This window comes from Brachycentrus maculatus, unplaced genomic scaffold, assembly GCF_059751285.1.
Source record: "Brachycentrus maculatus isolate JH-2025_06_01 unplaced genomic scaffold, ASM5975128v1 h1tg000452l, whole genome shotgun sequence".
NCBI classification, from domain to species: domain Eukaryota; kingdom Metazoa; phylum Arthropoda; class Insecta; order Trichoptera; family Brachycentridae; genus Brachycentrus; species Brachycentrus maculatus.
Window position 1 is genome coordinate 1,050,075 of NW_028281199.1, and position 24,550 is coordinate 1,074,624.

The 24,550-nt window shown below is 33.0% G+C and overlaps 1 protein-coding gene across 5 annotated transcripts in view; it reads left to right on the forward strand.

Annotated features, from left to right (window-relative positions):
- Positions 1-24,550, forward strand: part of LOC148302443 (uncharacterized) — a 194,517-nt gene that overhangs the window by 127,728 nt on the left and 42,239 nt on the right. For all 5 annotated transcript variants that reach the window (XM_088271589.1, XM_088271590.1, XM_088271593.1 and 2 more), the window contains exons 3-6: positions 14,732-14,915; positions 19,571-19,753; positions 20,991-21,140; positions 21,995-22,214. In XM_088271589.1, coding sequence (XP_088127715.1) covers positions 14,732-14,915; positions 19,571-19,753; positions 20,991-21,140; positions 21,995-22,214 — 737 coding nt within the window. The remainder of the gene's footprint in view (positions 1-14,731; positions 14,916-19,570; positions 19,754-20,990; positions 21,141-21,994; positions 22,215-24,550) is intronic.

Sequence of the window (24,550 nt, forward strand, 5' to 3'; positions counted from 1 at the left end):
GGGTTTTAAACAAAATGTTAGTTACATCCACATATCTAGATTTTTAACTACCGGTTTCACCATGTACTTTCCTCGAATTTGACAATTATATCTTTGTCAAATCACGAATTACATATACATAGATAAAATAGTAAAAATGCAAAATAATAATAACGTGGGTATACTGGCAAAAAATGTAAACTCTAAAATCCCTGTTTGAATAATCCCTGTTAATTTAAGCTTTCAGCCTGAATAAAATTCCCGCTATTACTTGCTATTTGGTTGGTTGGAAGATATTGCTTTTCAGCAATAAGCCCGCCAATGTACTTATTTATTTTCTGTACATAAAGTTTAAATAAATAAATAAAATAAAGTTGAATTTTCTTTTAAAACCACATAAATGTGACATTTCAAACTACTTAGTGTATTTTGCCAGTTAATAGAAGATCGAAAACTTTATAATAAAGATTGCATATTTCGTTGTTAACGTTTTTTGCCAGTGCACCAACGATATGAAGCCCGTTAAATAGACGTCTGTTATATCGAGGTTTTTCTGTACTTAAGTGTGTTCAGAACAGATTAAGTATCAAGGAACAATTTTCGAATGATCTCAAGTGTAACATAAGGAATACGCAGATAGCTAAGTATCAGATTAGCTCTTTTTATCAGCTAATCTGAGGTAATTTCTTACACCTGTTGTTACACAGCAGTTACAATGGCATGCTTAGTGATTATGTCTGAAAACATTCAACCATGTAATTTTTTTCTACGCCAGATTATTTTTACTTTCTTTTCGAAACTTTGTCACTTTGGGACATTGCTTAAATTGATGAAAAAATTTCAATATTAATACTAATCGTTGTACTTGATCCTTTGGAAATCTGAAATAATATTATTGAAATTAGTGAGATTTGGAAATCGTAAGAAATCAGACGTTTTTTGAAAATATTCGTGGCCTGTTCAATTAATACGTGGACTGACGTCATAAAAAATGTACATTATTTAAAAGTATTACATTATACCAAGGAACTATTTTATATTGTCTGTAATGTCATAATAAGTCTTGTTAAATAGAATAGAAAGAAAATAGAAAGCACACATTTATACTATGTGTAATTTTACATTTTTTGTAGGTATTCAAGAAATAAGCAAATGTCAAGAAACAAGCTGTCTGCCATGATAAATGTTTAGTATCGCTTGTATTGCTATTAAGTTCAAGAGATGGCGCTGCCATTTTTGAACATATTTTCAACTATTGCAGGTCAAAATTTCAAACCAATTAGTGAATAAGATTAGAATATTTAAGATTAAAAAAGTAATATTTTTATTTATGGATGTAGAAAAATTTCGGTGAAAAATTTAGAGGAGATTTGAGATTTCAAATAAAGTAGCATTTACATTTTTATCGAATTTAAACACTTGCGCATTTAAATGCAACATTTTGTCAAAGTTTCAAAGCAATCTATGGATAACCCATGATATTTATAATTTCTAACAAACTAAAATTTATATTTTTATCTATGTACATATTTAGATGAAAAATGTACAGTAAATCTGGTAGACCAGAAAACGATTAAATAAGTCGGTTTAATAATGCTCTCTATTGCGAAAGTCTTTGAAAGATATGCGAACATAATGAAATGAAACTGGACCAGCACTAATTGTTAATCACAGTACTAGTAATGTTATTTGGGAAATATTCATGAACAACCAACATTTTCAATCTGCGTTGGTCGAATGATAATGTATGTGATTGCGTTTATTTGAGGAAATTATTCGCGGCTTCTGAAACGGTTATATAAATAACAAGCAGGAATGTATCAACATTTTGTATTCTTCTTCTTCTTCATATAACCTATTTTTTAGGGATTATTTATTTATCAGGGATTAGCCCCTGCGATGTCGATTCCCAGCTATGAATCTATCTCTTTCGTCGTCTACCATGGGGTTGGCAGTACAGTGCGATGTGGGGGAGCCTGGATGGTTCCATTCTCCTCACATGCGCATACCATTGTCTCCTTCGTTGCCTTCCCCACCTAACGACATCTTCGATCTCGCGTATTTCCCTGATCCTGGCGTTTCTTATTCTATCTCGAAGACTATTCCGTGTCTGTCTGCTGTGCTGGTAGGGGTTATGGACGTCTGTGTACCGGCCAACGTCGGGTCGAAATCGGATCTAGCTGACTAACTGAACCAAATACTAATCCCTTTCACTGCCTACACCGGGGTACTTCTAAAAAAATTGGTGGTGGATTTACAAACTTGTTTTTATTTAGATTGGCAGTGACAGGTATATTGAAAGCTTTTAAATGTATATTCACAGTAAAATCGGGATAGAATTTTACGTTGTTTCACATTTTCCACAAATTTCGCTACGAAGTTAAAAAAAACTTGCTTTCCAAGAACAGATCTGTCAGGAAGCCTAGATGCTTCTGTATCAGATCTGGGAAAGCGGTGGGACAGCTTTCAATATCTTGAAGACTCTTGCCTGATATGCTTCTTAGAGTCTTCATTTCTGACACTCTAAGCGCGTTTTTTGTGCCAACGGTGTCCGCTGTACTTTCGATCCCATACGTCAAGTTTTGTAAATCTTTGTGACATTATTTTGTGCAACAATAAATATGAATGTTATGTTTACAACATTTTGAGTCTGTCCAAATAATTGTACTGTATAAATGCTGAGAAAACCTATTTGTCAACAAAAATTTGGATACTCTCAAAAAGTTGTGAATCAAAAGAACCTACCAAATTATACACTACTAAAAAAATTGAGAATCATGTTAAAATAATCTGGGGTTCGGATTTTGCATACACATAAAAGGGTCTCCGCTAAATAAATGCTTTAAAGTTAAAGTTGTACAACCTGATTCCGCTATCCATAAAGTCATTAAAAATATAAATAAAAATTAAAATAAAACTAAGTATAAAGACCTATTCATAAATGTGTAATGGGAGTGGTAAGATCTAAAGTAGATCGCCTCATTCGGCCACGTCGTATTTGATTGCACGACATAAACATTTTCTTTCGTGCAGTTTTATAAATAAGTATTTTAAAATGTGTCCTCGGCGCGGGAAAACTCAATGAGGGCGCATTAGAATAATTTATTATTTGTAATAATATGTATCATAAAATATAAAAAAATAAATTTGTCTCGTTTGATGATAATGAAGGTTATATAAGAGAGTTACAAGTACAGTAAGACCCCGATATTAAGGTCTTATTAGGGTAGAGGGGTGTCCGTTAAAACCGAAAGTGCGTAATATAAAAAATTGGTGAAAAATTAAACAAAAAAACTTATTTTTTTAAATATGAACATGCTATTTACATAGATATAAATGAACAATAAAAAACACAAACAAAATTGTATTTTTGTCTTCGGACACTCGTCGTGAATTGACGTTTCTGCTTGATATCGACGCCTGTAATCCTGCTTTGAAAAAGGAATCATGTTTTGTTTGCACTTTTGAAGTTTTGAGACATATTTTGTGACCGCCCAAAATTGTTTACATCCGGGGACACTTGAATTTAAGCATGTAATTATAATATTAACAGGACGTTTATATCGAGGTTTAACTGTAAAAGGAAAATATTACTCGAAATGACATTGAATCCAAGTATTTTTTATTTTCAATGTTGCAATAAATAAATAGCCGTCAAAACGAAATGAAACTGAATTTGATGACGGTAATTTAGATAGGAGTATGATAGGAATAGATCTATCATAATGATTTTACGCTTTATTTGTTACTCTGGCCTATAATGGATCCAATTCCATCACTTATGGTAGATGGCCATGTACAAAGCAAAGATACATTAATATGAAAGTCCACGTTCCATGGGAATAATTTTTGAATTTGGCAACACAGTGAAACTGACGATTACTAGATGCAAATATGACTTGAATCATTGTGTAATTCGCAGTTACGAAAAATTGCAGTTTGCTTTGAACAACACAGTGTATTTTTGTCAGGTCAAGTCAAGAGTTGAAATAATCGGCAGGTATGTATGAGGAGATGCATGAACGAGGAAGAGGCGAAGAATGTTTTGACTTTAATGAAGACAGAGTGTTGTGGATTTCTATTGGCTTTGCCTACACCTGCGGAGAAGCGGCGTAATGGTTAGTTAGTTAATTAGTGTATTTTTGATTTCTCAACATAGATGAAGAAGAATATGGATGTCTGAGTATTTACAGGGCTTATGGCCTTTCATAGGCTGATGAAGTGATCGTTTTACACACGTGTAACATTCACCATTCTACCCATGTTTGACAACCACACTATTATTTTTTGGAACTCCTACATATATCGTAAATCTCAATACGCTTTATGTGTGAGTTCACTGGCGCCATATGTGGTTGGTTTGAAAAAGCTTTTATTTAGGAAAGAAGCTTTTGTTTAAATGTATGCAAGATCCTAACCGGATAATTTTACATACTGGGACAATATAATTATTTTGAAGCCTGAAAGTAGGATTTTAATTTTTATATTTAACTTATAATTCAACCAGTTATTTTATTCACTACATTTTGAATGTGTCCAAATCCTTGTTTACAAATCTGGTATCCTCCACTAAAGAGTTAGTTTTACATTTTTACATTTCAACATAGATAAAAATCAACATAGATGAAGAAGAATATGGAAGTCTGGGCATTTACGGGGCTTACGACCTTCGTAGGCTGGTTTAAGTGATCACTTTACACACGTGTAACATTCACAAATTCTACCCGTGATTGACAACCACACTACTCAATTTTTTTGAAACTTTATAATATTGATAAAATTCACTATGCGAGAGTTCACTAGAGACATCTATTGTTGAGACGAAAGACGCCTTTTTTATTGAGCAGAAACTCTTTCACTTACACTAAGGTCCGAATTCTATATTTTAATCACATACATGAGAAACGCTAGAAAAAATCCTTTTCATTTAATTATTTTATTTTTTAATTTGACCAGTTAATTTAGTATCAACATTTTGAGTGTGCCCAAATAATGTGAAAATAACTCCTTTTATTTAGGATAATCCAAATTTGTGAAAAAGTATTTTGATTACACTCAAAATTGACACTCAAACTGTTGGAAATGATTTTTAACGCTGTATCGCTCGGCTTATCATATTATCGATTTCTTACATCGTCAAATAAAAAAAAATCATCCTATGATTATCTTCTCCACTCAAGATCACTTCTTGCTTATTTTGGATCAACTGCTTACCAACTAGAGTGTAATAAATACTAAAATGTAAGGTACTAACTTTATTACAATTGAAATAATTTATGGATCAGAATTTCGTTATATTATAGAAGTAAGTGTAACGGTTTATATCTTACGAACGCGTACCTAATTTGAAGGCGCTTTGAAATTACGCGTTAATTATATATTTTACGAATAATTTAAAATATAATACAACATACTTTCTATTTCGTTTAGTTATCCGAAGTAAAAAAAAATACTGTTGAATTTCTTCACTTATAAGTACCTACGCGCAATAATAGAGTAATTTATTTATTAAGGCGGGTTTACATTGTATTAGTTACTGACGCCAGTACTACCTAGAACTGATTTACAGTTTACACAAAGTCATCGGTTGAGGTTTTTATTTTACGGTGTCCACACACTATTAAAGTCTGTGAGGAACAAATGAATGCTCAAAATGTGTTGATTTTGATACGAGTCAATAATTTTTTGAGAAATACCGTCTACCTACGCTTCTGCTTCCTGTTCTAGGATTCCAGTCAAGTACCTTCTTCGTCCGTTTATCCTCAGACATACGTGCTGTTGCCCAGTTCCAGTTTTGTTCCGCGATTATTTGAGCCACATCTGTTACCTTAGTCTTTTCCTCCATCCAAAAATTCATTTTTCGGTCCTTAACGGGTATGTTTAGCTTCCTTCTCTCCATTGCTCATTAACCCTTCCCGGTCCACCAATTATTTTTTCAAATCTAGGCAGACAGTTACATTCCAATTTGAAAAAAAACCTTTGTCCTTTGCTCCACATACTGTCGTAATAGATACGAGTGACAAAAATGTAAGCTTGGAATTTAAATAAATAATACCAATGGTTATAAAAATGTCCAATAACATCCAACATGGGACCTAAGAGGAATAAATCGATGTCGAGTGAGATTCGACATTGGACCAGTAAGGGTTAAAACATAAAATATTTGAAAGCACCCTATTGTGGTTATAATTACTACTGCTGTGTCATACAACGTAAAAGACGTTTTCATACAAAGTCGTTAATTAGAACGACGTCCTTTTAAAGCAAACATATGTTACAAACTCGGTAAAGAATTAAAATCAGCTTTGACGTATAATGGGCTGAATAAAATTATGTTAAAAACTTATTGAAAGACAGACAAAATCATAAAAAAATCGACCATATGGTAGCTAATAAAGAGACCTTAATTACGTACATAGTTTACTGAAGCGCAGGAGTGATCACCTTGCCTTCATCTGTTAACGATCAAGATAACACTGCGTCAACATGATGCAGTGCCCTATGCACCATTGGGTGCGGATAAGGGTTAGAAGAAGAAGAAGAATTACTTACATACAATATGTTGGGTGTGCCTAAATATTTGATCACAAATCTGAGTTTCTCCATTTACACTCCTCGACAAGCTCCGTGGCGTAATTGGGTAGACGCTCGATTGCGAAGCTGGCGTTCCGGGTTCGATTCCCGCCAATTGCAAAATGAATTCAAGAATGATTTATTTTCAATTGGTCTGGGTGTTTGTGATGAATTTTTCATATTTACCTTCTCTATCCTTACTATCCTACCTGCAGAGCATCTAAAATAGACGCTTTGCGGGTTATTCTTTTTTTTTAATTATTTTTATATTTTGTTTTATTAATTCTATCCAGTCCACATGCGATAATTTTTTCTACGGCGGTCGATTTTTGTCAAATAGAGACTAGCATGTAATAGTTTGCGTATTAGATGGTACTTAAAATAAATTAAAAGGTAATTTATTCGTTTATGAGTACCTTTTTATGGACTGACTGTTGCAGAATCATTTATTTTCTTTAAAAGGAAAACGTCTCGCCGATACTTATTTAAAAATCAGTTCGCATGTTATTTTACAAATATATATTAATGAAAGGAGTGTATGGTATGTAGAATGATTTACACATTTTTCACACAAAAATTCTATTGATTTTGTATATTGTATAGTGTATCCATGGAAAATAAAATATATTTTATGAATAGTCTAACCGCAGGTATTATATTGAAAGCTGTCCCACCGCATTCCCAGATCTGATACAGAAGCATCTATTCTTCCTGGCAGTCCTACTCTTGAAAAATATTTTTTTTAAACTAAGGTGCGAAATTTATTGAAAATGTGAAACAAAATTAAATTGTATCCCGATTTTTGTGTGAATTTACATTCAAAAGCTTTCAATATCCCTGTTACTGCCAATCAAAATAAATAGAAGTTTATAGATCCACCACCAAATTTTCTAGAAGCGCCACGGTGTAGGCAGTGAAAGGGGCTAGTATTTAATAATAATAATAAATTTGGATAACTTATATAACGCCATTTTCGTAAAATACTCGTACTACCTCAAGGGCGCTTCGTTCATTTAGTTCAGTTAGTCAGCAAGATCCAACAGAACTAACCGCAGGTATATAAATTGATATCGAAAATTGTCGTCATCAAATTTCAATAAATGCGTCTTGATTTTTATTTGCTAATCAACGAAGGAAAGTCTACGCAGATGACATAAATGACCAAGTACAGTGAACAACCCTACAACGTTGACATAGGTACCCCTTTATCTTAGGGGTTAATGTCTTAAATTGTATTTTTAAATTGTAACTTGTGGAAATGACTGTGATGAATCAGTCATTTAAAATTGAAAAACAATTTTAAAAAACATTAACTTCTCTATAACGTCTCCTTCGATAACGCGGTACCTATCTCAACGTTATAGGGGGTTTACTGTAATGGCTTCCTCTATATAACGATACAAAAATAAGGCGTCTAGGTACCAGTCACCATCGGGTCAGTACCCGGACCTTATTGGCTGGCGGAACTTCTTCTTTCTTCTTTAGCCTTCATCCTTCCCTGCTGGCTATAGCATCTTCCGTTTATTTATTTTTTTGGTCTTTTGCTGTTTGCTGCCAGTTTCTACCCCCACAGCGGCTATGTCGTCAGACCATCTTTTTTTAGTTCTTCCGACGCCTCTTTTGTACTCCCAAGGTCTCCATCTAAAAATTTTAGGGGTCCATCTTGTTGGGTCCGGTCTTGCAACATGTTCCGCCCATTGCCACTTGAGTCGTGCCACGCGATCCATGATATCCACTAATTTGGTTCTGTTTGTCGTAAGCCCTAGGATGCTCAGATTTCCATCTTCTTTCATATAAAAAACGATAGATCTTTCATCACAAGTTTAAACACCTACAATATTGACATAACATCCGTAGTGTGAATAATCCAGCGTTTGATAATAATTTGCTTTAAAAAAACATGAATATGGGAATTTTTATATGTTCTACTCGACATTCTCAGTACTGAGATTGCTTACATAGTAAGCCGATATTCATATCGTGGTGTGTCCCTATTTTCACATAATTTGTCTTGGACATGAGCTTTGATCTTTCCCTTTTCCCCTTTTTCTCCCTACCGTACGTCTTCCAGGTATTTATGTTAAATTACCAATGTGAAATTTTGCAACTGGAATGGTACAAACTGTTCTGTAAAATATCCAAATAAAATATAGAAATATAAAATAAAATTAATGCTTTTTGAAAACTTTTTGAATGCCGTTGGAAGTCATTCTGCATGGTACGTTACCACGACAGAGTCACATCGGCTGAATGATTGATATAATTAACTGTTTAAAGCGTAATTACAGTAAGAAAGTAGCTTACTTCTTGCGTGATACGTTATATTATTATGTACACATCTATATACATACAAAAGGAAGGAGATGTTCATTACATGTTGAGAAAATCAATTTTCACTTATATGTTAGGTACCTTTGTAGGTATATTTTATTTTTACGTTTATTTCATCATATTTTTATGTAAAATAATACATATTATAATAAAAACTGCAAAAAAATTAAAAAAACCATGTTTTCAGGCGTCTCCCATTTTGTAAAATAATCCCGTTATTATGTAAAATATATGGGTCCCTGCTAAATAAAATCTTTCTCAAGCCAACCATAGATGGCTCAAGTGAATTCAAATGAAGTTTCGTGAGATTAATGATTAAGGTATTTATTAATTAATTTTTAAATCAAACATAGATTTTTTGAGTTTCCTAAGTTGTATTTTATTGAAAACACATAAAAATCTGTGTATGATTTAAAAATTAATTCATAAATTTAAATGAAGTTCTACGAATTAAAAGCCAAATCAATAAATTTAGATATTTATTAATGAGTTCCAAAAAGTTGAATCGTGTGGTTGCCAATCAAAGACATATAAATGCCCAGCTTTCCATATTCTTCATCATCTATTTTCTGCAGTGGGTCGTTCGTATTAGAAAATCGTTTGGATTACTAAATGTTGCGAGAAAAAGAGAAAATTTAGTTAATTAATTTAGTTTCATGAAAATGCACTGTTTAACGAATTTTTAACAAGATACTGGATGTTTTTTTTTAATTATTTAAGATTGAAAATAGATTTTTTCTTTTAAATTTAAAATTAAATTTATTAAAAAAAATATATTTACATAACAAAAAATATATTCAAGGAGTACACATTAAAAAGTAAGCAAGAAGATTTAAAGATGCAGAAGAATACCACGTTGGAAAACTCCTTCAGACACATGAAACAGATCAATATTCAATGTAATATCATTCAATATAGCGGTAGCTCTTCCTACAGGCATAACCATCGGCAGGTTGGTCCTGTGTATAGGAATGTGAAACAATCTATTCCGACGCTGTCTTAGGTAACTATCGGGAACCAACTTTGAGTGGTGTGGTCATCAATCATGGGTAGAATGGTGAATGTTTTTACGTTTATAAAGTGATCGTAAACCCTGTAAATGCCCAGACTTCCGTATTCTTCTTCATCTATGTATGTTGAAATGTCAAACAGAAATGGTGAAAACAGGTTGCTTTGATTGATTCAAATTGGTGACACTATCTCAATATTTCAAATATCTTCCAGTCGATTGAATTTAATAAAAGTTTAATTCAATGATACCGTTATTTGTTTCGAGTTGAGTGTATTTCAAGTATTTAAGTGCGTGCATTGGTGCATTGGTGAATCGGTGCATTTCTGCAGGCAATTGTGCGTGAAATGGTGCATGCGCGAGATCGCGTATAAACCGGAGAACATAAGTAAGAGTGATAGTAACCAGTGTCGGATTAGGAGTTATGACGGCTCTAAGCTTATTGGTGTTTTTAAAAAATATGTATATTTACATGTTTTAAAAAAAAAACGTCATTTTTATGTACTAAGGTGCTGCTGTGCGGGTGTGAGTCGTGGCACCTTACCAAAACTCAAAGCAAGATACTGGAAAGTTTTGAAAATAGGTGCCTCAGGAGAATACTGAGGTTTTTTTAGATGGGAATTGCATTTTTTTTACCTTGCTTATTATGTACAAGGTTGATAGATCATTAATTGGATTTTTGTTTCTTCTAACTAAATAAAGATATTTTAACAACATTTTAAACCCAACGAATAGGCACACTCAAGTGGCAATGGGCAGGACATATCTGAGACGACGGTCGATGGGGAAGAAAAGTATTGGAATGGCGCCAAAGAACTGGCAAACGAAGCATCGGCCGACCCCCTACAAGATGGACTGACGATATAAGAAGAATAGCGCGAGTGACCTGGATGCGGAAGGCGGAGGATCGAAGAGGATGGAGACTCATGCGGGAGGCCTACGTTCAACAGTGGACGGACACAGGCTGATGATGATGAACAACATTTTGAGTGTGTCCAAATACTTTTTCACAAATCTGGATTTTCTCACAATTGTAGGAGTCATTTGATAGATGTCTTTGGTGAAATTCTAGTGATTCAAGTACCATGTTTCGAAATTGGATCATATGTATAGAACTTCCAAGAATTTAAGTAGTGTGGTTGTCAATCATGGGTACAGTTGGTGAACGTTACACATGTGTAAAGTGATCACTTAAACCAGCTATGACTATGACGGTCGTAAGCCCCGTAAATGCCCAGACTTCCATATTTTAGTACTTGATAATTGAGTAATATAGTATAAATCCGGCACTGAAGTAACGGTTCGGACGCCGCCGCCGACTATATTCTCCGTTAGCGACGACTAACGGTACGGTTGCGAACTTTGCGGAAGCTCGCGATTGGCGCGCGGCCGCTAGAGAAAATTAATGGTTTTAATTCTCACCACATAGCATAGATGGCGCTAGTTGTATTATATTTGATAAATATACAATAATGTAGGTATACGTACGAGTAATACATACAACGATGTATGATAGATGTTCAGTTATAACAAAAAATAGTAATCGCCGAAAGCTAAGCTGGAATATAAAGTTAGTAAAATAAGAAGTAGATAACAGTTTCCTATATGCAGTAGAAATGTGATCTCTCGGACAAATATGCGGCAAAATGGTGTATGATGTTCGAATGGTTATATAAGGAAAGAATGCAAGAGTAAGATATGTATTATCGATAAAAATTAATAAAGGTGTGTTGAGATGGTTTGGGCATGTGAATCGAATGAATGAAGAAAGAATAGTAAAACATATTTATGCGGTGAATGTGGTTACTGACATCATCAGACCAGTCTAATGATCTCGGTAACGACGAAACTCGATCACTGGTCAAATAAAACGTGTGTGAAAAAAACTTTTAGAAAAAAACTATATATTTTATTATACAAAACCGTCAACGCACCCGGTGGTGCATAGGGCACTGCATTATATAAACGCAGTGTTATATTGATCGTTAACAAACGAAGGAAGGGTGATCAGCCCTCCGCTCCAGGTACCAGTCCAGAGTTATATTGAATAATTATTAGAGTGAAAAATAATTTATATTTCACTTCCCCTGGGGATTTCAAACCCGGGACTTTCAGTGCGGTATCCGAGCGTGTTGACCATAACACTACGGAGGATTATACAAAATAAAGAGAAAAATGGGGAGTGGCTGTCACTTCATTGTTAGTTTCCTCGCAGAACTAAATAGCTATCAATCAACTCAAAGAAGTACGATGATCGTTATCACGATTGATATATCACCTGCCAATAAAATACACTATTATGCTAAATACACAATTCCTGCAACTCACATGCAATATTCCAATTAATGTGTCTGTATATCATAATAATTGCACAGTAATTACAGCAAACGATTTCAGAACCATATCTTTCTTTTCATTCGTAAAAATTTAAATATTTCATCGACGCTTTTACTTTCTCGGTTTTTTTGTTGTTTTCCGTTATAATTTTTACTCTTTTAATGTACATATAACAAGTTTTCTTTCATTATAGATTGAGAACGCGAGGAAATGGCGTTCTAGATTTTTCTAAAATGATAAATACTAGAAAGATAAAGTGGCATAAATGTGATCGGAACGATTATAAAACATTCCTCTTAGAACAGAAAATACAAGTCGCTCACTCCTTTCAAGAACGTCATAAATCAAAATACTTGATTTTTCAGGAGAACGTTTTTAAAGTTTAAGAATATAATAAAATGTATTAAAAATAAATATCAAGTCACTCATTTTTACTCAACTTTTTACTGTACAACAGATCTTTTTACTTAGACATATGTGTATATATATATATATATATATATATATATATATATATATATATATATATATATATATATATATATATATATATATATATATATATATATATATATATATATATATATATATATATATATATATATATATATATATATATATGCACGCATGTACTTATCCATCAAAGTTCTTGTGATTTTCTTAAAGTCAACGATTCGCTATTATTATTGTTAACCTAACAAGTACTAGAATGTCGTTCAAACCGCTTTCCATACATCCAGCTCTTGACCAGATTCTCTTTCATCTTTACGATTGACGATTAGTCGAGAAAATTTCACCTCAAACAGACGTTAATGTACGTTCGTGTACGATACTACATAAAGCTTGCCTGAACTCTGTCAAGTGTTTCGAAAATACAAAGCTCTTATGTGAAAAAAAATGTTCCATAAAGAAAAAATTATAAGCTTACTAACATGCACCGTTCATCTTCCATAAGTGGTGGGGTATAAAATATAAAGCTATAATTTTGTATTCAGTTGCAAAATATTTTGTAAGTGAAGTGTTGTAAAAATAAAAATCAATATCAATTGTTTGTGTAAATGAAAATCTAAGGAACTGACTACATTTATTTGAAAATATTATAAAATGTTTCATAACTGTTGTGATGAAAAGTTTTCGATTGTAGATGTCGACGTTTTAAAAACTAATAAGTGATATTGTGGATTTTATGCAAGGAAAATTTTGGTAATACATTCGTTTGTCTACATATCGTAGTCGTACAGGAGAAAGTGACTAACTACCAAAACGTAAAATGTTTGGGAGGGCCATTTAAGTCACTTTGCTTGGCAAGAAAATAAACACTAATGCAGTTAGTCATTTTTAACAGGTCAATATATTATACTTTCAAGTTTAAAATCCTTTGGGATTTTTTTAGGGCAATATTAAGCTAGTAAGATATCAAATAGTCAATGATCACGTTTTTGTAAAACAATGCACTTGGTCACTTTCTCCTGTATGACTACGATATGTTTATATGTTTAATTCGTTGTTAGGGTATGACGTATAATCTATTGTTCTCGTTCAGGGAATAAATAGTATATTTTGTTTATATCAGCCTTGCATTCTCTCCTTATATCACTATACAAACATCAGGATTCAGGATCAGAATCGCCGAGGCGCTGTTTAGAGCTGCCCAAAACAAGGATAGATACTCTCAAGTGATCGTTGACATCAGGGACCTAATGAAGAAATGAAGTATGCCAAAAATAAGAAATTCATGTATTTTTTATAATTATTTTATTAAAATTTAACACTTGAATATACCACTTTCATGGGTTTTATTTTTATTTACGACTAGTTTCAAAAACGACAGATGTTTTCATCTTCTGGTACGTTCAAGTGTATATTCAAATGTTTAATTTTAATAAAATAATCATGTCATTCCACAAAGTTAATGCCGAATCAATAAATAATGTTTTTATAATATTTATTAGTTGCCTATAAAATTCTCCTTGCATGTACAAGGATTTATAGCATTTTCAGTTTATATTTCCGAAAAATGATAGTGAATATGTGTAGTAAATAGTAAATTAAAAAGGTTGATACAACATAATACTATAGATACAATAAATTCAATATCTCATAGTATATCAATCAAGACTCGTCATATTTTCTAAATAATACACTACTAAACCTGATAGATCTTATTATTTTTGACATCTCATCAAAGATGAACGACGACCTGACGAACTTACGACCTTTACATATACTCTATCACCTCATCAATTTTCGTCAACTGCATACCTTCTTTCGCACATTTTGTTTTTTATTAAAATATTTCTTTTTAAAAAAATTGGACGTATCCACACTAAATGAGTGACATCTTGTGATGACGTCTCATCACATTCACAAATAGAGTTTTGTCTAACGGGAGAGGTATTCTCAAAATGGTCCATGGCCCGAAAAAACTCATGTATTCCATTATCATCCTCACATGCTGGCTAATGTGGAATCCCTCGATTTATTGTTTATTTTTGTTCGCAGTGCCAACACGGCGATGGACAATGACGTCACGCCCGTGTACCTGGCCGCGCAGGAGGGCCACTTGCCCGTTCTGCGCTTCCTGGTGGAACAGGCGGGCGGCTCGCTGCTGGCGCGCGCCCGGGACGGCATGACGCCGCTGCACGCCGCGAGCCAGATGGGCTGCCTCGACTGCCTCAAGTGGATGGTGAGTCTTCCTCTACTTCTTACCCATCTTCTTGATTTTAAGAGGGATTAGCCTCCTGCGATGTAGATTCCCAGCTGGCAATCCATCTCTTTGGTGGTCTGCCTGAGGGTAGTCTTCCTTGAGTGGATGGTGAGTCTTCTTCTACTCTTCTTAGTGTAGGCCTTGTGGCCTGTTTTTAAGACCCTAATCCCTCTTGCGATGTCGGTTCCCAGCTTTCAATCAATCTCTTTGGTGGTCTTCCTTGGGGCCTCTTGCGATGTCGGTTCCCAGCTTTCAATCTATCTCTTTGGTGGTCTTCCTTGGGGCCTCTTGCGATGTCGGTTCCCAGCTTTCAATCTATCTCTTTGGTGGTCTTCCTTGGGGTTAGGTTAGATTCGGTTTAGTCTGGATGGTTCCATTCTCGTCACATGCGCATACCATTGTCTGGATGGTGAGACTTCTTTTTCTTCTTATTCTTCTTGGTGTAGGCCTTGTGGCCTATTTTAAGAGGGATTAGCTTCCTGCAGTGTCAATTTCCAGCTGTCGCACCATCGTTTTGTTGGTCTGTCCGAGAGTCGTCCAGTAATAGCATAATTGTCAATAATATAATTATTAAAAACATTGTAAATATTGAATAAACAGACTATTCTTTATGCAAATTTTGAGTGTGGATGGTTCCATTATCTTCACATACCATTGCCTGGATGGTGTGTAGATGGCGAGTTAATTAATAAATTCACTCACCGTCGTTTCTATTTTTCGTATTTAATTTGGTAAATTTGGACATAATTTGTTCATAAATATCGACTTTTTCAATTCTATTTTTTTATTGTTAACTATTAATTATAGTTACTACTGTTTCACCTTGAGATGATGATATCATCAATTGATTCGGCAGTCACTTGGTGGTAATATCTATTCATTTTTAATTTAAGTTTTACTTTAAACAAAATAATAGTGGTATTTACCTTGTAAATCTTAAATGAAAATGACTATATAAAATAATTTAATGCTTAAATAAACAAACGGTACGCGCTTCACGTGTTACCTAAATCCGTTACCGATATTTGAATATGCCTTTAAATTAGAGTGGTCGCGGTTACCAATGCCTTTTGCTTTCTGGAGAAGAATAAACGCATTTTTCATGTGCCGCCCAGAAACAGGTAATAAAATGCGTAATACTAGACACCGGTGCTCTTAATCACATTTCAAATATTTATCTGTACATCTAGCCAATAAATCGTGATAATAAATAGCGATTTATTGGTCATACTAAATTCTCCCATCTAGGCATGTAGGAGCCAATCAATATAAATAATTGCTTTCAGATGTAATATAATTTTCCCACTTACTGGTAGACAAGAGAAAGTGTTTTGGCTATTATTATGTATAATAATTATGTTTTTACGTATAACTTTTTTAATAGTGCACTTTAGTGATGTTTTAATTTGTTATCAATGTTTTGAGATTTAAGTAGTGGCTGTAAAACAAATAACATTGTCACGTTCGAGAGTCGTAGTCTATAATTTGTATAAACACTCAATTTATATTAAAAAAATGTGTATACATGTAATAGACTGTTCAATCAGATAAAATAAGGGAATTTCCACCAGATTTTATGGGTATAAAGAAACATCAATTTTAATCTTTTGTTTTGCTTTTTATGATATTTTGTTTTTCCATAGGTTTCCATGGTTTATTTTTTTGTTGTATATTTTATTTTATTGTCTGCGCCTATACGGATTTTTGTTTATATTACGTACATATAAAAATTATTAAATATACCATGAAACGTTAAGTAGTGAATTCTTTATAAAAACAAAAAAAAAACTAAACTAGATTCAAAATTAAATTTTCTTCGGTTTTTTTCCATGTGTAATTATGACTTTGCATATTGCTCACTCCTTTCAACAACGTCATATATTTTGACAATTGTCAATTTTCAATTGTGCATGCTTCCGGAATGCCCTGAAAATGTTCCTTATCCCAGCAAAAGCAGCATATTTTTAACTTAATACTTACCCGCTAGAGGGCAGAAAGTGTTGTTTTTGCATTTTGAAGAAAAGGTTTTGTTTGATTATTTTTTTAAATATACTAAATATTTTTCAAATGGAGAAAAAACCTTCAGGTTTTACCTAAAAAGATCTGTTGCACAGTAAAAAGTTCAACAAGTGGCTTGATATTTATTTTTAATATATTTTACTATATTTTTAAACTTTAAAAACGATCTCCTGAAAATTCTAGTTTTTTTATGTATGACGTTGTTGAAAGGAGTGAGCGATATTCTTTACGGTATTTTTGAACGGTATTTTCTGAAACGAATATGAACAGAATATATTCTGAATACAACAAAATGTATACTTCAACTTGAAATACAATGTTTCAAATCGAAATAAGTCATTGATTCATTCAGTGTCGTTTATGTAAATGGTTTAACCAGATTTCAAGGCGATAATATAATGTGTTTGAAATTGGCGTTTATTATAATCGCTAGATCACCGGTTTCGATTTATGTAGTATGTAAGTGTAGAAAACATGGCCAGTACGAGTATTACTAATAATTGAGAAGAAATCAGTGCAAATTACTAGTCAGAAGTAAGTAACCATTTGACAAAACAGATATGATACTTTTTTTATTTTAATAATGATATTACTTATTATTTTTACTATTTTTGTCCGCCTCCGTAGTGTAATGGTCAGCACGCTCGGCTACCGTTCTGGAGGACCCGGGTTCGATTCCTAAGGGGGGGTAAATAAATATAAGTGATTTTTTCACTGTAATATTTATTCAATATTACCCTGGACTGGTACTTGAAGCGGAGGGCTGATCACCTTTCCTTCATGTGTAAACGATCAAGATAATACTGCGTTTATATGACGCAGTGCCCTATGCACCATTGGGGTGCGGATAAGGGTTTTATTATTATTATTATCAATTCCCATGATGAAAATTAGTAAAGAATTTTTATGACATCAACGAAAAAAATTTTTTTTTAATTTTTATTTGAGGAATCAAATGTATGTATTAAAAAAATGCGAGTGCAACACCATACACATGATACGAGTGAAAAAAATCTTACAAAATAAAGAATAAGAGAGATTTAGTTTTAGAGATAGAGAGCATCTAAAAACGAATACAACAATACAAAACATGCAAAAAAAACTATTTTTTCAATATCACACTGTTATTGAGTATTTTGTAATTCGATAACACTTTTATTTTCAAGTGATGAGTGTTGGCGATGTATTTTTCACATTTGCCTTCTCTATCCTTACTATCCTACCTGCAGACAAGCCTCGTAAAGTAGGGGCTTTGCGGATTATTCCTTAAAAACAAAAAATAACATGCTTTAAATATTAATAATATTGAGAATAATATAAAAAATAACAAACAAAGAGTGCGTGACACTAATCACGGTACCACAACCCGACACTTTTGTAATGGAACCAGGGATTTAATTATTTTGTAATGAAACTAGGGATGCTACTAATTTATAGGTTTGGCGTTTAATTTGTAGAACTCCATTTTAATTTAGGTATTAAACACTGATTTCTCTTCTAATTTGTATTCTATTGTTAAAAAAACACATAAAAATCAATTTTGTGACTTTTGTTACGCCTAGTTATGGTATTTTCAAACAGTCTAGTTATGACATTCGTTTGAAAATGCCATTAATAGAGGAATCAATTGTCACAAAATTGATTTTAATGTGTTTTTTAACAATAAAATGCAACTTAGTAGACTCAAATCATCTGTGTTTGGTTTAACAATTAATACATAAATTAAAATGGAGTTCTACAAATTGAACGCCAAATCAATCAATAAATAGATTTATATTATCCACTGACACTTCGTGATGGAATTGCATTTTTAATTTATTATTAGATTAAAACCAATATTTTTAGCTTTTCCACTTTTTTATTTGACCAGCGACCGGGTTTCGTCGTTACCGACATCATCAGACCAGTCTGATGATGTCGGTAACGACGAAACCCGGTCGCTGGTCAAATAAAAAAGTGGAAAAGTTAAAAATATTGGTTTTAATCTAATAATAAATTAATCAATAAATAGATAATGTCTTAAATATTTTCCGCAAATACTTTGTGACACATTTTATAAACTTTATAAAATAAAACAACTTTGTTTTAACCACTTTTTTATTGGTACACTTTTTTTCAACCGGTTACGACAAGAACATTGTCATCATCAGGGTTTATGTACTAATTCTAAAACATTGAAATACTCAAAGTAAAGTCATAGTTAATTACCCTTCCCCTGACGCCAAAAACTTCCACACACTCCATCCACCACATGAAAATGTGATTTAAAAAAAAAAACAATTAAAAAACGGGAAAAACTCCTAAATGTTGCTTTTATTAGGCATTGCGCAGCGAATACGTCCACTCCGGACGACAACTTGCGAACTACAAATGGAATCGTCCAAAAACAGTATTTTTAATTTTTTTATATTTATTTATTTTTTTTATATACATTTATTTTAATCACAATTTATTTGTTTAATATTTAAAACATTTTTTGTAGAGACTAATCAAGCCACCTTGTGTGTCTTGTCGGTGGAGATAATGACTTACCTTACTATTAATATCTGACACATTATATTATTTTTGAAAAGTGTTGATATGGATTCTAAGAGTATTTTTTTCTTTATTTGTAGATCCTAGAACAGGGCGTCGACCCCAACCTGCGCGACGGCGACGGCGCGACGCCGCTGCACTTCGCGGCATCGCGCGGCCACCTGGCCACCGTGCGCTGGCTGCTCGGGCACGGGGCGCGCATCGCGCTCGACCGCTTCGGCAAGTCGCCCATCAACGACGCGGCAGAAAATCAGCAAGTCGAGGCGAGTATCTAAGGAAAAACACAAAACCTGCAGTTTATGGGAGTTTTCTGAATCAGGATGTCCTAAAAGAGCGTTTTTGGGATTCTAGAAGGGAAAAAAAGAAATAAATAAAATAAAAATTTAAATTTAATGTATACATTCAAAATAAAAACAGAATAAAATAATAAAAGAAATAAAATAATTACCCAATCATTTATCTCGCTTACTCACGTAATTTAACTATTTCTCTGTTTTATGTTCTGTACGTATCCATCTCTAAAGATGACGGTTGGAAATTTCCCAAAAAATTGTTAAATTTTAGTCAGTTTTATTTTATACACTTTTATTAAATATGCCATAAAATATCAGCTATATATCAAAAACGTTAAGAAATATATATATATATATATATATATATATATATATATATATATATATATAAATATATATATATATATATATATATATATATATATATATATATATATATATATATATATATATATATATATATATATATATATATATATATATATATATATATATATATATATATATATATATGTATATATATAAATATATATATATATATATATATATATATATATATATATATATATATATATATATATATATATATATATATATATATATATATATATATACATACATATATATATATATATATATATATATATATATATATATATATATATATATATATATATATATATATATATATATATATATATATATATATATATATATATATAATTCTTAACGTTTTTGATATATAGCTGATATTTTATGGCATATTTAATAAAAGTGTATAAAATAAAACTGACTAAAATTTAACAATTTTTTGGGAAATTTCCAACCGTCATCTTTAGAGATGGATACGTACAGAACATAAAACAGAGAAATAGTTAAATTACGTGAGTAAGCGGGAAAAATGATTGGGTAATTATTTTATTTTTTTTATTATTTTTTTCTTTTGTTTTATATATTTCCTTATTCCAACAATTATCAATAATAAAAACATTCCTCCACCCCCTCTCACTTCACCCCTCACTTAATTACACAGTTCTTTATCCCGCTTACTCACCTAATCATAAATTTCCTCCGTTTTATATTTGATTCACATCCATCCCTAAAGATGACAAGATGCTTATCGAAACCGGTTGAAAAAAGTACCAAAAATAAAATTCGTTAAAACAATGTTTCAGTTATATTTTAAAAAAAAAATATATATTTTCAGTGCCTGAACGTTCTGGTTCAACACGGAGCTGCCTTGGAAGGTCGGGACGGAAGAGATGTACGAGAAGGAAGGGAGATGAGAGAATCCCACAAAGGGTTGGCCTCATACAAAGGGGTTCACTCCTGCACCTGCAGATCTGGAGATTCCGCGGTAAGGAAACATCCCTTTTTACTATATTATATTTTATGTCCAAATTTAAGTTCACAAATCTGGATTATCTCCAACTAGGAGTTTTTTGACATCTCAACATAGATGAAGAAGAATATGGAAGTTCGGGTAAGGGAGATTTATTTTGACACACTAAAAATGTTGATAAAGGTAAATATGGATTTCAAAAGTGTCTCAACTTGATACGACACCAATTCGTATATCATTCATCATTTTATTATGAAAGAAGATGGAAGTCTGAGCTTCCCAGGGCTTATGACCTGGCATCTTCCTTCATCAAAATGCTTTACAATTGTATTTTTAATACCATACTGTATTACTTAACAGTCGTATTTTTAATACTTTACTATACAAATTATCCTGCGCCTCCGTAATGTAATGGTCAGAACGCTCGGCTACCGTACTGGAGGTCTTGGGTTTGATTTCCAGGGAAGGGTCAAATAAATATAAGTGATTTTCTCACTCTAATATGTATTCAATATTACCCTGGACTGGTACCTGAAGTGGAAGGCTGATTACCTTTCCTTCATGTGTTAACTATCAAGAAAACATTTCGTTTATATTATGCAGTGCCCTCTGCACCATTCTGTGTGGGTAAGGGTTTGAAGAAGAAGAATAAGATTTTTCATGATGACAGATATCATTACTCATGGACAGTATAGCATATTACCCTGGACTGGTACCTGAAGCGGAGGGCTGATCACCTTTCCTTCATGAGTTAACGATCATGATAACATTTCGTTTATATTATACAGTACCCTATGCACCATCGGGTGCGGATAAGGATTTAAAGAATATCATAGATTTACTAATAGTATTTTAAAATTGTATTTCAGTGCTCGCTGATGGACTGCGTCAATTCGAATCGCAGGCGCTCTCAATCCCTCACCCGCGGACCCTCTGTGGGCCGCGAGCCCTTCTTCCTGCACCCCCCCGGCACCCTGAGCAGCGTCAAGGGCGTGGCCAGCCCGGCTCATGCGCCCTCCGACGGCCTTTACGTGAACCCGATGAGGACCCCGACCCACCACACGGCCTCCTCTGGCGAGGAAAGTTCAGGTATGACTTTTCGTTTTAGAACCGGTTCTCTGCCTCACCCCTTTGTTCAATTTGCCCGTACCTGGTATTGTCCGAAAATAGGCCTTTGTGGATTTGGTCGTACCTGGTAGTGTCAAAAAATGGGCCTTCTGCAGGCTTCTAAAATCATTGTTTAAAAAACAAAAGTGGTTTCATCTTTCAGTTGAGACACACATAATACAAAAAAAAAATTCCGCGTAGCAATATATAAAAATGGAGTAATAAATATAAGTTACAAATACTAAACGGAAAACTTTTGTGCATCTAAGATTAGTTTTAAAGTAGTTAAAAATTCCCTTAGTTTGAAAATTCAATTAAAACATTTTTTTAAATCATGAAAATAGTGGGAACATAGACAACACGGGGAGTCTTTAGTCATAGTCTTAATGTTTGTTATTATTTTATGTATTAATTTTAAATCAAACACAGTTTTTTTAAGTCTACTAAGTTGTATTTTACTAACAAAAATGTATAAAAAATTAATATTGTGACTGTTGTCTCCCATAAATAATTGCTGCACATATTAAAACTGTCACATAGAATTTTATAGCTACATAAGGACCGTAGTCCATTTGATCTTCACATTTGTTTGATAATGCCCTAACAAGGCGAAACAATTGTCACAGTATAAATATTTTATGTGTTCTTGTTAATGAAATACACCTTAGTAGACTGAAGAAATCTGTGTTTGATTTAAAATTAATACATAAATTAAAATGCAGTTCAACAAATTAAACGCCAAATTAATTTTAAAAAATATTTTTATTTATAATTTTATGAATTTCTTTTGTTTCAAACTGTTGCAGTTTATGACTTTTCATATAAATATTTTTTAGATTTTTACAATAGATTTTAAGAAATAGCATAAACACGTAAAACTCAAATTAAAAATGGAAATATAAAATATTACCACAAAGTGACTGCCAAATAAACCAATATAAGATAAATCGCAACGTAATTTTCTTTAAACCCAGGTAACATTTGACGTCATTGATTTTTTTTGTGTTAAGTACCGTTTTTGTATTGAAAAAGTTTTCTTCGAAAGAAATACGTGGTTTTGAAAAGAAAAGTATGGTGTTGCTCCAAGTAGCAACCTGCTTTTCGGCATTGCCATTGCATAGGGGGGCGTCCTGCCTAACATTTTGAGAAGACCGAGAAGGCCGAGAAGAGTGGCGCAATAATACGGCGGCTCCACTTTCCCTCCTTCAGACTCAGCCGATTGACGACGTTTTTATTTAATATTTTTTCATATGTCGATATCATTTTCATATCATTATCCATATCTATACGTATGTAAGCGCCCTTGAGGTAGAATTTTACGAAAATGGCGCTTTATAAGCATGTGGGAGACGGAGGATATCGTGAGGTGGTGACGACAACGAAGGGGATACTGGAATGATCATGTAAACAGAATGTCAGATGCAGAGTTCCACGTATCGCTCTTCAAGGAATCCCTGAAGGACGCAGACCCCCAGGCAGACCTCCAAAAAGGTGGAAAGACAGCTGGGAGTCAACTCCGAAGAGCTACAAGAGGAGGCACAAACAGATCTTTAGGATCTGGAAAAATAAGAAAAATAAGAAAAAGAAGAAGGCGCCTTTTAAATTATTCAAAATTATTATAATTATATTATTTTTTGACATCTCATCAAAGATGAAGAAGAATATGGAAGTCTGGGCATTTACGGGGCTGACGACCGTCATCGACTGGTTTTACAATGCTAAACTAAGCGATCACTTTACACACGTGTAACATTCACCAATTCCACCCATTATTGACAACCACACTACCCAAATTCTTGGAAGTTCTTTATACATGAACCAATTTAGAAACCTTGTTCGTGAATCACTAGAACTTCACTAGAGACGTCTATTGGTGAGATGTAAAGAAGCTTTTTATTAAGCAGAAACTCTTATATTAGTATGTGAGGTCTGAATCCTGGATTATAATCACACACATGAGAAACGCCAGAAAATACCATTTTCATTTTTATTATTTAAGCTTATAATTTGACCAGATAATTTATTTACAACATTTTGAGTGTGTCCAAATACTTGTTCACAAAATCTGGATTATCTCCAATTACAGGAGTTATTTTTATATTATTTTTTGACATCTCAGATGACGGTCGTCAGCCCCGTAAATGCCCAGACTTCCATATTCTTCTTCATCTTTGATGAGATGTCAAAAAATAATATAAAAATAACTCCTGTAATTGGAGATAATCCAGATTTTGTGAACAAGTATTTGGACACACTCAACATGTTGTTATTATAATTATTACATCATGGTTTTAGAAGGGCCGCTGTCTTTACGTTTT